General features: G+C 34.2%; 1 protein-coding gene across 3 annotated transcripts; it reads left to right on the top strand.

Annotated features, from left to right (window-relative positions):
- Positions 1 to 2,267: 2,267 nt before the first annotated feature.
- LOC112032791 (probable inactive DNA (cytosine-5)-methyltransferase DRM3) lies at positions 2,268 to 11,579 on the top strand. Of its 3 annotated transcripts, none has more exons than XM_024065555.2 (11): positions 2,268 to 2,616; positions 3,865 to 3,982; positions 4,064 to 4,156; positions 4,455 to 4,551; positions 4,925 to 4,971; positions 5,504 to 5,614; positions 5,910 to 6,009; positions 6,980 to 7,107; positions 8,001 to 8,103; positions 9,425 to 9,504; positions 10,024 to 11,579. In XM_024065555.2, exons 2-11 carry the CDS (start codon positions 3,980 to 3,982, stop codon positions 11,491 to 11,493), a joined length of 2,232 nt encoding a protein of 743 aa, XP_023921323.2. In that variant the 5' UTR covers positions 2,268 to 2,616; positions 3,865 to 3,979; the 3' UTR covers positions 11,494 to 11,579. The 3 variants fall into 3 exon arrangements, with proteins under 3 accessions (XP_023921323.2, XP_023921321.2, XP_023921322.2); XM_024065553.2 differs by having other exon boundaries at positions 2,269 to 2,616; positions 4,064 to 4,162; XM_024065554.2 differs by having other exon boundaries at positions 2,269 to 2,616; positions 3,893 to 3,982; positions 4,064 to 4,162.
- The last annotated feature ends 651 nt before the right edge of the window (positions 11,580 to 12,230 follow it).

Below are 12,230 nucleotides of genomic sequence, written 5' to 3' on the forward strand. Positions count from 1 at the left end.
CCTCCTATGGGCCTTCGGCCCATTACGTTGGGTCGGGCCCTTTTTCCCCCACAAAAGCTATATTCCCTTAAATTTGTTCTTTTCCTATTTTTATAAATCGATAGTTGAAGAAAAAGAATATAATTTTTAGATTTTTATATTAGAAATATTAAAAAATGTCAAGTTACAAATTTTTTACTACATTTTTTTCTTCACTACCCTCTTAAAATGAGAAGAATTAAAAAATGGATTGGCCAATTTAGATACTGTTGTTTAGGTATTGTAATTTAGGTTTTTAATTAATTTTTTAAATAAAGTTTCTAATTAAATTTAATAATGTGATTTATTGATTAATGTAACAAATTTATATGACTTAATAGTCAATGCATTTTGTAGGGTCAAGATTTGTAACCCAAGTCCAAAAAATATGAGATGTGAGCTCAATAAGCCCAATACAATGAATTTGTAGAGAGTGGGTGAAAGAACTGAGCTGTTTGTAAACTAAACAACAATTAATCAATATTTTAAAAGATGAACAAGTACAAAAACACACTTGAAACTTGAATAAACTGATGTCCGAGGAGATAAATTATTGTCTAAAAGGTTAATACAATTCTTAGAGTTACAATATATTTTTCTACTTCTTCTCTTCCTCCCTTTTTTCGATCCCCCTCTCATGAGAAGTCTTTTACATTTATATAGTTTTCTTTTAGACTATCTTGATCGTACACTTATTCTTCATCTAAGTATTCACTTGAGTATATATCCCATCAGATATCTTCGTTGGTTCTCCATGAGTGATGATAGCTGTGGCTGCACTGTTCAGGGGTCTTCTCCACATAAATGTGGCCAGAAAAGTTGCTGCAGTGCATTTAATGCGGTGGTAGCAGCTTTTCCCTTTGATATTTCTCTATTTTTATCATCTTTATATGTGCCTGAAGTTCATCCTTATCGTTGGAACTCCCTGGAAGGTCACCTAAACCGCCCAGGTATTTGCTTGACCAATGTTCCTCATATCCGAGAAGGATACGCTCCTCGGACTATATTCATTTACCATCTCCTTACGTGATTCTCCACTCCGGCGTCTTCTCCAATCATTTACTCCTTCTCGGACGTACCCACATTCTCAAATAGGGCCCAAGGCCTAATATATGAATTTGGGCTTTTATCCCCACAGATTTTTTTATATGTATATATAATTAAAATTTTAATATCATATGATTGAATTTAATTGAAAACATAAGGAATATTATCTAAGAGGTGGTACAAAAATTTTACGCAAATGAATATAAAGCAATCTATATTTCAAAAATAAATAAATAAAACGTGAGAGATATAAATTATTTTTTTTAAATTCTATTATTCTTGAAAGAAATCTCTCAAATTCACTAGAGGAAAAACTGGAAAATATTTTTTTTATTCAATATTTTTATAATGTATTTATTCAATATAACTTGAGTTGCGTCTAGTATTTCGGTACATTAGACTTCACAGACATGACTTGTGTTTAAAAATAAAAACACATTGCATTTCTAATTAATACTTTGTTTGTTTTATTGTAAAATATTTTTAGGTATTTAATATGACATGTAAAATATTTGAAGCACAAACCACCAAAACCGATTGCTCAACTACTAGAGCTGGTAGTCTGGCAGTTTGTGTTAGTGGTTTGGTTGCCAAAGCTGGTATTTGGCGACCTGACCAATGACCCAACCACCAGATGGAATGATAGCCATTGTGTATTTCTATAAATAAATTAAAAAAATTACCAAGTTTTTTAATGTATAATGTTTTACAAAATTTTATAAAAGATTTTTCGGTTAACGGAAAAACAATTTTTAAGTTTGATTTGATTGATCCAAATTTACTGTAAAACAACAAAATATATGTGTCATGTCTGTGTCACGTTCAATGAAAGAGAGCACTAAATACCATAATTTTAAAAATTGGATCAGATTGGCCGGTTGAACTAGGTACTAATTTGGTCGGGTAAAAACAGTAAAATATTAGCCAAAATTGGGTTTTAAAAAAAAAAAAAAAAACTGGTTCATTAATCGTACTAGTTTTTAAAACAATGCTAAACACGGCTCATCACATACGCGTGTATAAAAATATCTACAAGTCCAATGCATGAAAGCACAAAGCACAGGATGACACATACACAACACGTGTTTAGACGACGTTTCGTGTCTCATCCAATACATTGCATCCACGTTTCTCCCGCTCCAAAATATTGTTTCTCGTAGACTCGTACAAATTGGCCAACACAATAATAATATATGCTAGAATTTGGTCCTGGAAATTCAAAGTTGAAAACCTCTGGGGCCCGTGGGCAGTGTCGTTTCTAAGTCAGTAGTGAGTACTAAGTAGTAACACAGTCAGGAATCAATTCCATTGGACACTGTAAACACTTTAACAGACCTACGCGCCAGTGATCGCGTAGCTCTCGCTCTTGCTGTACCCAACACTTTCTCCTTCTTACTTTGCTTCTTGCGTTAGTGAACTCCGAAGCGTCAGAACTGAAATGAACTGAACCGAATTACTCAGCTCCTTCACTTATCTTACTACTGTGGCAGCGTGTGTTCTCCACGCGCTGCCTCTCTGCCTCTTCAATTGCTTCGCTCTCTCGCCGATCAGGTACGCCGTGGACCACCGCACTCACATGCACTCTCACCCCGCTCTTTCAATTTTGTTTCGGTTTTCATTTCATGCATGCATGGTATCAACCAATTAGGGTTCGCGTTCGCTTCCATTTTCCTTCAATTGAATTCGGAATTTTCTTCCTTTCGTTTTCAATTTTGTTTGGTTTCTGAGAAAACGAAAGAAAAGGGAAAAAAAAAAGAAAAAAAGAAGGAAACAAGTTTTTCGTTTGGTGAAGATTTAAGTGTAGTTAATTCTCTTCTTGAGAGTAGTTTGTACTTGCCCATAAAAATGATCGAAATGTTTCTTAGCTATGAATTATGCACAGAACTTAATTTTAGGGCCTTTTTTTTTTTTTTTTTAAATTTGAACGCGAACCTCTCTGTTGAAAACACTAGGAGATGCCAGTTGATATACAAGCTCTTTGCAAATTGTTGATAATTTATTCTTTACAATTCTTTATGCTTCTTTTCTGGTCATTACTTAAAAAATAGAAAAAAAAAGGGGAGGTCAAATTGCACTTTGCTCCCTTAACTATGGTGAAGTTGTAATGTCCTCTAAACTTCCCCATTAACTATAGGTAATAAGCATTTTGTGCCTGCCCATTTGTTACATGTGTTTAAACACATGTTTTCAGTTTTTAAATCATATTACACATATTTCTACACACTTTTTTGCCCACATGTATTTCTAAAAAATACAAACAACGTTACTCGAACAACATTATCAAACGGGTTAAATTTCTGTTAGAAGTTTTTTTTTCTGACTTTCTTGTTAAATTTGATGAAAATCATAACAACATGGTATAAAGTGTTTATTTGCCATGGTTAAGGGGGGATGTTGTTCACTTTTGAAGATTAAGGAGAACATTACAATTGCACCATAATCAAGGGGATAATAGTGCAATTATCCTATGGGTGAAACTTGGGTACAAATCCCTGACTGTAGTAAATTAAGTTTCCCAAATAATTTCAAACACATAACTGCATTGAATTCAATTGTCATTGGAAAAGATAACATAATTTGTGTTTTATTGGTCAATGCAACCATGTGTTTGAATTTAACTGAGGAACCTAATATACTGCACCTAAGTTTTGCCCTTAACCTATATAACCAAAATTAGTGAAGTAATTCACATTCATAAGCGAAAATTACATGATAGGCTAAAAGATATGGAAATTGCTGCTTTCAGAGTAATCAAAATTTTATATTTACATTGATTTTGGTTTTGGTTTTTTTTTGCAGGCTGACTTGGTTGCTAATTATTTTGCAGACATTCTGTCAGAGGCTTAATTGGTGCAATTTTTGGTGGATTGCTAACAATTCTTTATAAGAATTTTTGCATTTGTTTTATCTCGACATGGTATGTGTCTAAGTTTTAGTGATAATCTTTGTCCTTAGGGATAGTTGAATGCATTTGTATATTCACATATGAATTCTATAGGATTCCTCGAATTCAAATGCTGAGAAAGCAATAGTGCCAAAGGAAGAGATCCTGGACTTTGAGTTACCACCTGAACCCTTGTACTCAAGGCATGTTGGGGTATGGCCTTTTCTTTTTGAATTGTTGATGAATTTCTACACCTTTTATTTGATCTAATGGTAGCAAAATTGTTTGAGATTTGTGTTTTTTGTATCTCCAATTATTTTTTAATAACTCCAACTATCCTTTTCTTGAGCAAGCTTTTTCAGTCTTCTGAACTGAATTAATTGTCACATCCTTGCTTTTTTAACCTCTCAAAACCCAAATATATAGTAACTTTGGGAGTTGGACTTAGAGACTTAGCGCATGAGTAATTTGCTCCTTAACATTCCTTATTTTTTTACTATTCCAGGACAATGTTGCAAGTTCATCTGGAAGCAGTATAAAGTCATTCTTTATTGGAATGGGATTCTTACCCTCTCTTGTTGACAAAGTGATCGAGGAAAAGGGTATGTCATCTGTAAATGTAAACTTTGTTATGTTTTGTCTTATTTGGAAGTGGGTAGGTGTTGGTAGGGCAAAAAATGGCAATGTAAGATACTAGGATAGGAGTAAAGCTGCACTAATGCACATCAAAATTTGGGCCCCCATGGCTTCACCAGCATCCTTAAGACACCTTCTATTTATAGTTTTTTATCATATGTTTTGTTTTAAGGTCTAAGTGTTCACCATCGTGAACATGATGTCCTTTTTATGAAATAAATCTTTGATTACCTATCAAAAAAAAAAAGTTTTGAGTTTACAAAATTGTGATGATGTACCAATGTCTTGACCAAGATATTTATTCACGAGTTTTTTTTTTTTTTTTTCTCTAATATTTAGGTGAAGAGAATGCTGATTTGTTATTGGAAACTCTCATTGCATATTCTGTAAGTAAACAAATAATTTCTTTACCATCTCATTGTTCTTTCGAAGGAAAATATTATAAATTGTTTGACCTTCTTTGTTTGAGTTTTAAGCACACAATACTTTCTAGTTTTTATGTTTATAGTTAAGAGAGCTTTGAAATTGGTATGAACAGCTCTATTGCTGTTTCGTGTTTCGACAGAACCTGTTTCACCTTTATGGATTTAATAATGAATTTTTTTATGAGTCCATTTTGGTAAGCTGACATGTCTACTTCACAAAGTAGTAGATATTGAACATTTTTTTCTAGGATGGGGAGAAAATCTTTGTGGATTTCAGTAATTTGGTGATTGACCAAGTGTGTGTTAGTGTCGTAGTGGCCCAACCAAATAATAATCAAGCAATTTGATTATTTCAGTTCACTATGATAAATCTTACAAGTCTAGAAGCCAATTTAATTACTCTTTACTTTTCACTCATCTTTTGAGCAATTGTTGTGATATTTGCTACAGAAGTTCTAATGGGCAATAGTTTACCTTTTTTTGAATGAAACAGGATCTTCAAAAATCAAATTCTGAGTCATCGGATTCTCTAGATAGCTTGTTTGATGACAAGGAACCTTGTAGTCCAGAAATTGCAACTCCAACAGTTGTTCAACCGAAAGAGGTAACCTACTTGCTGCCATAGTGCTATCATCTGGTTTGTGTGATTATTTTTTTTTCCTTCGTTATGTAATCCTGAAGGACTCAAATTAGGGGGTACTGCAAATTTTTTTATGTGATTTATTTGAAAAAGTCAATTGAACTATCTTGGAAACCTAGATTGCTAACCTGGGGAATACTGTGGTTGGCTTTGGATTATAATTTTTCCTTTTTGGTGTGGGGAGGGAGGAAGAGGTCATTGCTTTTTTCTGTTCCTTTTTTGCTGCATGTTATTTGGCATAATCTTCAATCTCTGGCAGGAGCCTGATGTACATAATGGATTTGGTGATGACAAAAGAGCATCCTTACTGATGATGAATTTCTCTGTAAATGAAGTTGCATTTGCAATCGATAAGCTTGGTAGGTATAAATTTGTGAAATCTTCATTTTTAAAATCTCACTCTCGATCTCTCAGTTGGGGTGTTGGGGGATTGTTTAAGTTACTGTTACTGTAGGGGGGTAGAAATACACATTTGAGTGCATGTTACTGTCGTTACAATGAGACTTGTATTTTGAAGTTGCTTTTGATATCAAAACAGTAAATTTGGAGTCAGCATATTGTATTGTTCCTGTCGATGGATACATTTTGGGTTTTTTATTTTATAATTTTATAATTTTAATATTTATTATTATTATTATTATTTTTTTTATAAATGTTGCAAACTTTGGAAATACATCTGTGTGATTGGTTTAAAATTGAGAATTATTTTTTGCATAGATGACCCTAAAAAATTTACTTGTTGTGGCCTATAATTATTTTGCAATGTACTAGTGTGAAACCGCAGAGAGATCTTGCTATAAAAGTGGGAGGTATGATAAATTACATATGGTTTAGTGTGTGTGTGGCTTGCCTTATTTGGCTGGGTACTACCATTTAAGCCTCACTTTTTTCTAGGTACAAGTTATTTTTACTCAGCTTGTGTTTTAAGCCAAGTAAGCCAATGTATTTAAACAGGCTCTGGTTTTGGGTTATAAATACTGACACTTTCAGGAGCCAGGAGATATGTTTGAGTCAAGGTGAAGCACTTTAGAGATATGGAAATCATGTGTCTGCTTGTCTCTTTGCAGCTTGATTGTGAAGAAAACTGTTAAACGACTTGTATAAAAAGATTTGACTCAACTTTGGGACATGTCATATCAGATTTGTGTTTTTTTCAACACTTATCTGGTTGGTACACAGTTTCTTTAAGAAGTATTGGCACTTGGCAGTACTTGGGCTATGAGACTCCATCTTGGCTTTAATTTTGCTCTTCTTCTAATATTGAAGAACTTTATTCTCTAATGGTAACTGAATTAATCAGTTTGTTCATCTCATTATGTTATGTCTCAGGTGAAGATGCTCAAATGACTGAATTAGTGGACTTCATAACTGCTGCCCAGATAGCTGAAGAGCTTGAAAAGGACACAGATGATACAGCTCAGGGGGATGAAGTTAGAAATTCAAGTGATAGCCCAACGGTAATGGCATTCTTTGTGGTGCACTCTGTCTGTGGTTTGAACCCACCTCTCTCTCCTCCACTATCTACCTATAAAAAAAGAAAAGAAAAAAGTTACACACAACCAGTGGGTTTTGAAACCACAACCTCATCCTCCACCTACTCTTGTGAGGGGAGAAAGCACCATTTGAGCTAAAGCTCTTTGGCAAGAAGTTGTCCCTTAGATGACAATTTCCAAAGATGGGTTAAGCAAGAAATTTGTTAATCTCAACTCAGGTCTGTTATTTCGCTAGATATCCGTCGAATTTTTCTTCTCTGGTTTTGATTGGGATGCTGTGAGTACAATCCCATATTAGAGTGGTCAATGTTTGCTTGAAATTTTCTTTATGTGATCTTCTAAAAAGTTATACGATAGGAAAGTAATAATAGCAAGGAACATGCATATGTAACACTCTCTAGAATTTATCACTAGTTTACTGCCTTTCTTTTTGACATGTTCACAGGGGTCACAAAGACCATTTTTCTCTCACATCTTACTATGATACAATGTTGTTATGGTTGAATTGCAGCTTAATGAAGAAGTATTTTCACAAACTAGAAAAAGGAAATAAGTTTATTTACTTCTGTGCTTGGCACACCTTTAACAGGGCTGTTACATAAGCATAGCTTTTATGACATTTTTTGAGAAATGAAGTGACCAATTATGAACGAGAGACTTGTGTGGTGTTTGAAACTACCCTGAGAGTAAGATGAATGAGTCTCTTGAAGATCTTTGTGCCAAGTTTGGCACAATTTGTTTTCTTCTTTTTTGGCATATGAAATTACCTGTCATGTTATTTTTGGATATTTATTACCCAATGTCTATGTTATATATGATTCAAGCAATTCCTAACAATCTTACCTTTTGATTCTCAGCATACTAATGATGAAACCCTGTTTGGGACTATGGAGAAAACACTGCGTTTGCTTGAAATGGGTTTCTCTGAGACTGAAGTTTCATCTGCAATTGAGAAGTACGGTAAGTAATTATATAATTTTGAATATTATCTAAACAATGCTCAACCCTATAATAAACCAAGATGAACAGGATAGCTTATTGTTTTTTCGGCAGTAGGGGGCCATGGTCTTACTTTTGTGGAAGTACTCTTTGGACCTTCATGCTCATTTAAATATCTTTACTGAAATCACACGAGTCTCGCTCAGCCTTTCCAATTAGAATATAACTGCATGAAAGTACAGGATGAGCTACTGTATCTGATGAGATTTGTCTGATAATTCATAAAAACTCTTTGCCCTTCCAGAAGTTTTGTACTCATGCATATGTACATAGATGTGTATCATATGTATTGTACACTTCAGCGTTTAACTATATAAAAAAGGCACATGTTAGACAATACATAGACATTTAGGTGTAATTTTTTTTTTTTTTTGTTTGTTGTGGTTAAAGTTTGTTCTTTAATTTGAATCCAACAAGTTAGAATTTTTTTTACAAAATTATTGGGCTACTTGATTGAGCCAAATTTAATAACATGTCCATGAGTTTTTTCACCTCCTTCTCTCTCTTTTTTACAAAATTTGGATCACCACACTTGACACTTCACTTTCACTTTTCCAAATTTCTTTTTTATTGTGAATAAACTATTAAATGACAATATAATTTTTTTTGTTATTTTTGTTATAATTCCTAGAAGCTAGAATGCGAAGAAGAAGCATGCAGAAAAATAAGAAAAAGTTATTGAGATAGGAGAATAAAAAGAGATGGTAAATGTTGGAGATGATGAAGATGTCAATAAAGGAATGACTTTGCAATACGATGAAAATAATGACAACATTGACTTGGACTATGGGGATGAAGTTGATTAGGCAAGATGATGATTATGATGAGAAAGAAATTAATATTTTGGCATATATCTCATGTATTATTACTTTTGAGTCTGACCAATTTGAATGTTGTTATAAATATATTTTAGTGTAGTTTATTTAGATAGCTTTGTTAAATATAATCACATAAGTGATGATTAAATTAGTCATTAGTTCAACATGTTCCCAATTTATAATAAATATACCTTTTATATATGTTATGTATAATTCTTTTAAATTTTTTTATAAAGCGTCTATAAATCTTACGATACACTACCCAATACCAAAAAAATAAAAAAGAAAGAAACAAAGAAAAGAAATGTATCAATTCACAATACAATTCGCATTTTGACAAATCCACACAATATCCAAGCTTTTGACTGGTGCTGATTTAGTTATTTTAAGTAATAAAAAATGCTAGGGACTACATATTTAGCTTGTTTCCAACCCTGACTTGTTGCTTATTTGCTGTATTTCAGGTTCAGAGATTCCAGTTTCAGAACTTGCTGACTCCATTTTTGCAGATCAAATTTCTAAAAGCTGTGTTGGAGGATCTGAGGTTAGTTCATTCTCGCAATGAAGTTGTTAAACTTGGCATTTTAAACCTATCAGAAAAGTTATTACTTTTTAAAAGTTTTCTGAATTTAGCTTCCTATAGCTTTTTCCTGATGTTGGTAGTTCTCCAGCAATAGTTCCTATTATGTGGCTTAATATTGTTTATAAACATTTTGGTTATTCATTCAAATTGGCAGCTCTATTTCGAACACCATGTTGCCCTCCTTAATGTTAATGTCATAGATGGCACTCCTGGTTATGTCAGGTCTATGGCATGGATAACCACACAGATTAGGGTTTCCTTCTCGGTGGTCACATACCTTGTCTCCTGTGTTTTAAGCTCTCAGTTCAGTTATTCTTACTTGCATTCAAATTTTTGGTTATACCTGAAAGTTCTGTACAGGTTGAGATGTGTATTATACGTTTGGTTTTTTCTGTGCATGCTATGAAATTATGGTCATGTATTGTATTCTCATCTATTAGTTGGTTTACCGTTTACTAACCATAAAACTTTTTGGTGCAGTATTCCTCGTATGCTTTTGGAACTGTAAAAGTGAAGACAGAGGATTTTAGTTTCGATGCTGTTTCTCATTCGAGAAATATGAATGGTTCTGTTTCTCATGCGAGAAATATCAACAGTGCTGTATCTCATTCGAGAAATATCAACGGTGCTGTATCTCATTCGAGAAATATCAACAGTGCTGCTGTATTTCATTCAAGAAATATTAACAGTGCTGCTGTATCTCATTCAAGAAATATCAACGTTGAGCAAACCTTTAAAGGAAAAAGGCCAAAACAAGAGTCTTTTGATGACTGTCCAGATTCTGTTTCTCAGTCTAGGAATATTAATTTTGGTGGAAATAGTAAGGGGAAAAGACCGAAACAGGAGAATATTGATGACTCGAGTTCTTTTGTTGACTCTACATGGATTGAAGAAAAAGTCGACCCAAAAATCACCAGATATGGAAGGCCAAATCTATTCAGAGAAAATCCGTCCAAGAGTCTTGATAGGATGGTAGCTAAACCTCCATATTTCTGTTATGCAAATGTTGTGAATATATCTCATGACTCTTGGGCAAAAATTTCACAGTTCTTATATGCCCTTGAGCCTGAATTTGTTAATACCCAGTTTTTCTCAGCCTTGAGTAGAAAAGAAGGCTATGTACACAATCTTCCTACTGAAAATAGGTTGCACCTCCTTCCAAAGCCTCCAATGACCATCGAAGACGCTATCCCACATACTAAGCAATGGTGGCCATCATGGGATACAAGGAAGCAGTTAAACTGCATCAGTTCTGGAACCAGTGGAACATCTCTGCTCTGTGATAGGCTTGGAAGGATGTTAACTGATTCTCGAGGACTGCTCTCATCTGAACAGCAGAGAGATATCCTTCATCATTGCCGGACATTAAATCTTGTGTGGGTTGGCCAGTATAAATTGGCTCCTATGGAACCTGAACATATAGAGCGTATTCTAGGCTATCCATTGAATCACACTCAAGCTGCTGAGAATAGTTCAACAGATAGGCTTCAATCACTCAAATACTGCCTCCAGACAGACACGTTGGGCTATCATCTCTCTGTGTTGAAGTCAATGTACCCTGGAGGGTTAACAGTGTTGTCATTATATAGTGGAATTGGTGGGGCAGAAATCACTTTAAACCAGCTTGGCATTCCTTTGAAAGGTGTTGTGTCTGTAGAAACTTCTGAAACAAAGAGGATGATTCTCAGAAGGTGGTGGCAAAGTAGTGGACAAACTGGGGAGTTGGTGCAGATTGAAGACATTCAGAAGCTAACAAGTAACAAGATTGAGAATCTCATTAAAAAATTCGGCGGTTTTGACTTCGTTATTTGTCAGAACCCATGCATTCACTTCCCAAATTCTAAAATGGCTGTAGAAGATGACTCTCTCATAGGTTTTGACTTCTCACTGTTTTATGAGTTTGTTCGTGTTTTGCAACGTGTAAGAAGTATGGTGGAAAGAAACAGGTGAGTAGCTCACAATTTTTTTTCTTCCATAGTATGCTTGTTCTTGGACATCGAATTAACCAATGATCAGCAGAATTGTTCTTTGCTTGAGCTTGAGAATCTTACCATTTATCTCTGCTAGATGAATAATGCGTATTCCATCCTGTAAGCAGGAGGAATTCAAAGTAATGGAAGTAAACATAAATCATCAGTTTCATATCGAAGTCTAAAAAAATGTGTCCTATTTACTGAAGATAGATAGTTCATTTAATCTTAACATAAAGCGATTTAAAACAAACGTGATTGGTGGAGGCAGAGCCTTTTCTGTGCTTGGAAAAAAAAATCATAGATCGCAGACTGGAGTCAGATGTTTAAAGTCCAAATGTCCAAAAGCCAATAGTAATAGCCATTGATACAACTGAAAAAACTCATGTTTTAAAAAGTTGTACATAAGCTAAATAAGTTAACAGGAAAAAAAGAAAAAAGAAAAAAGAAAAAAAGAAAAAAGAAAGCTAATCCAAATACATACATGGGGGTTGACCTTTGTATCAATAGCAGGCGTGTGGCAATTTAATACGAGTGCATGCCAAAACCGAGTTTGAGATTCTTAGGCCAGGCATCACCAACTCGTGCTATCATCTAGATCACAATTGCCAGCTAAACGACCTTAAATTCTAAAGAATTGTTTTCCCTTGTGTGGTCGTATTTCTTTTCTTCACAGTCAATTGAAGAAGTAGCCATTTTAAAAAAAAGATGTCCGAG

Source organism: Quercus suber, unplaced genomic scaffold (assembly GCF_002906115.3).
Source record: "Quercus suber isolate HL8 unplaced genomic scaffold, Cork oak 2.0 scaffold_62, whole genome shotgun sequence".
Taxonomy (NCBI): Eukaryota; Viridiplantae; Streptophyta; class Magnoliopsida; order Fagales; family Fagaceae; genus Quercus; species Quercus suber.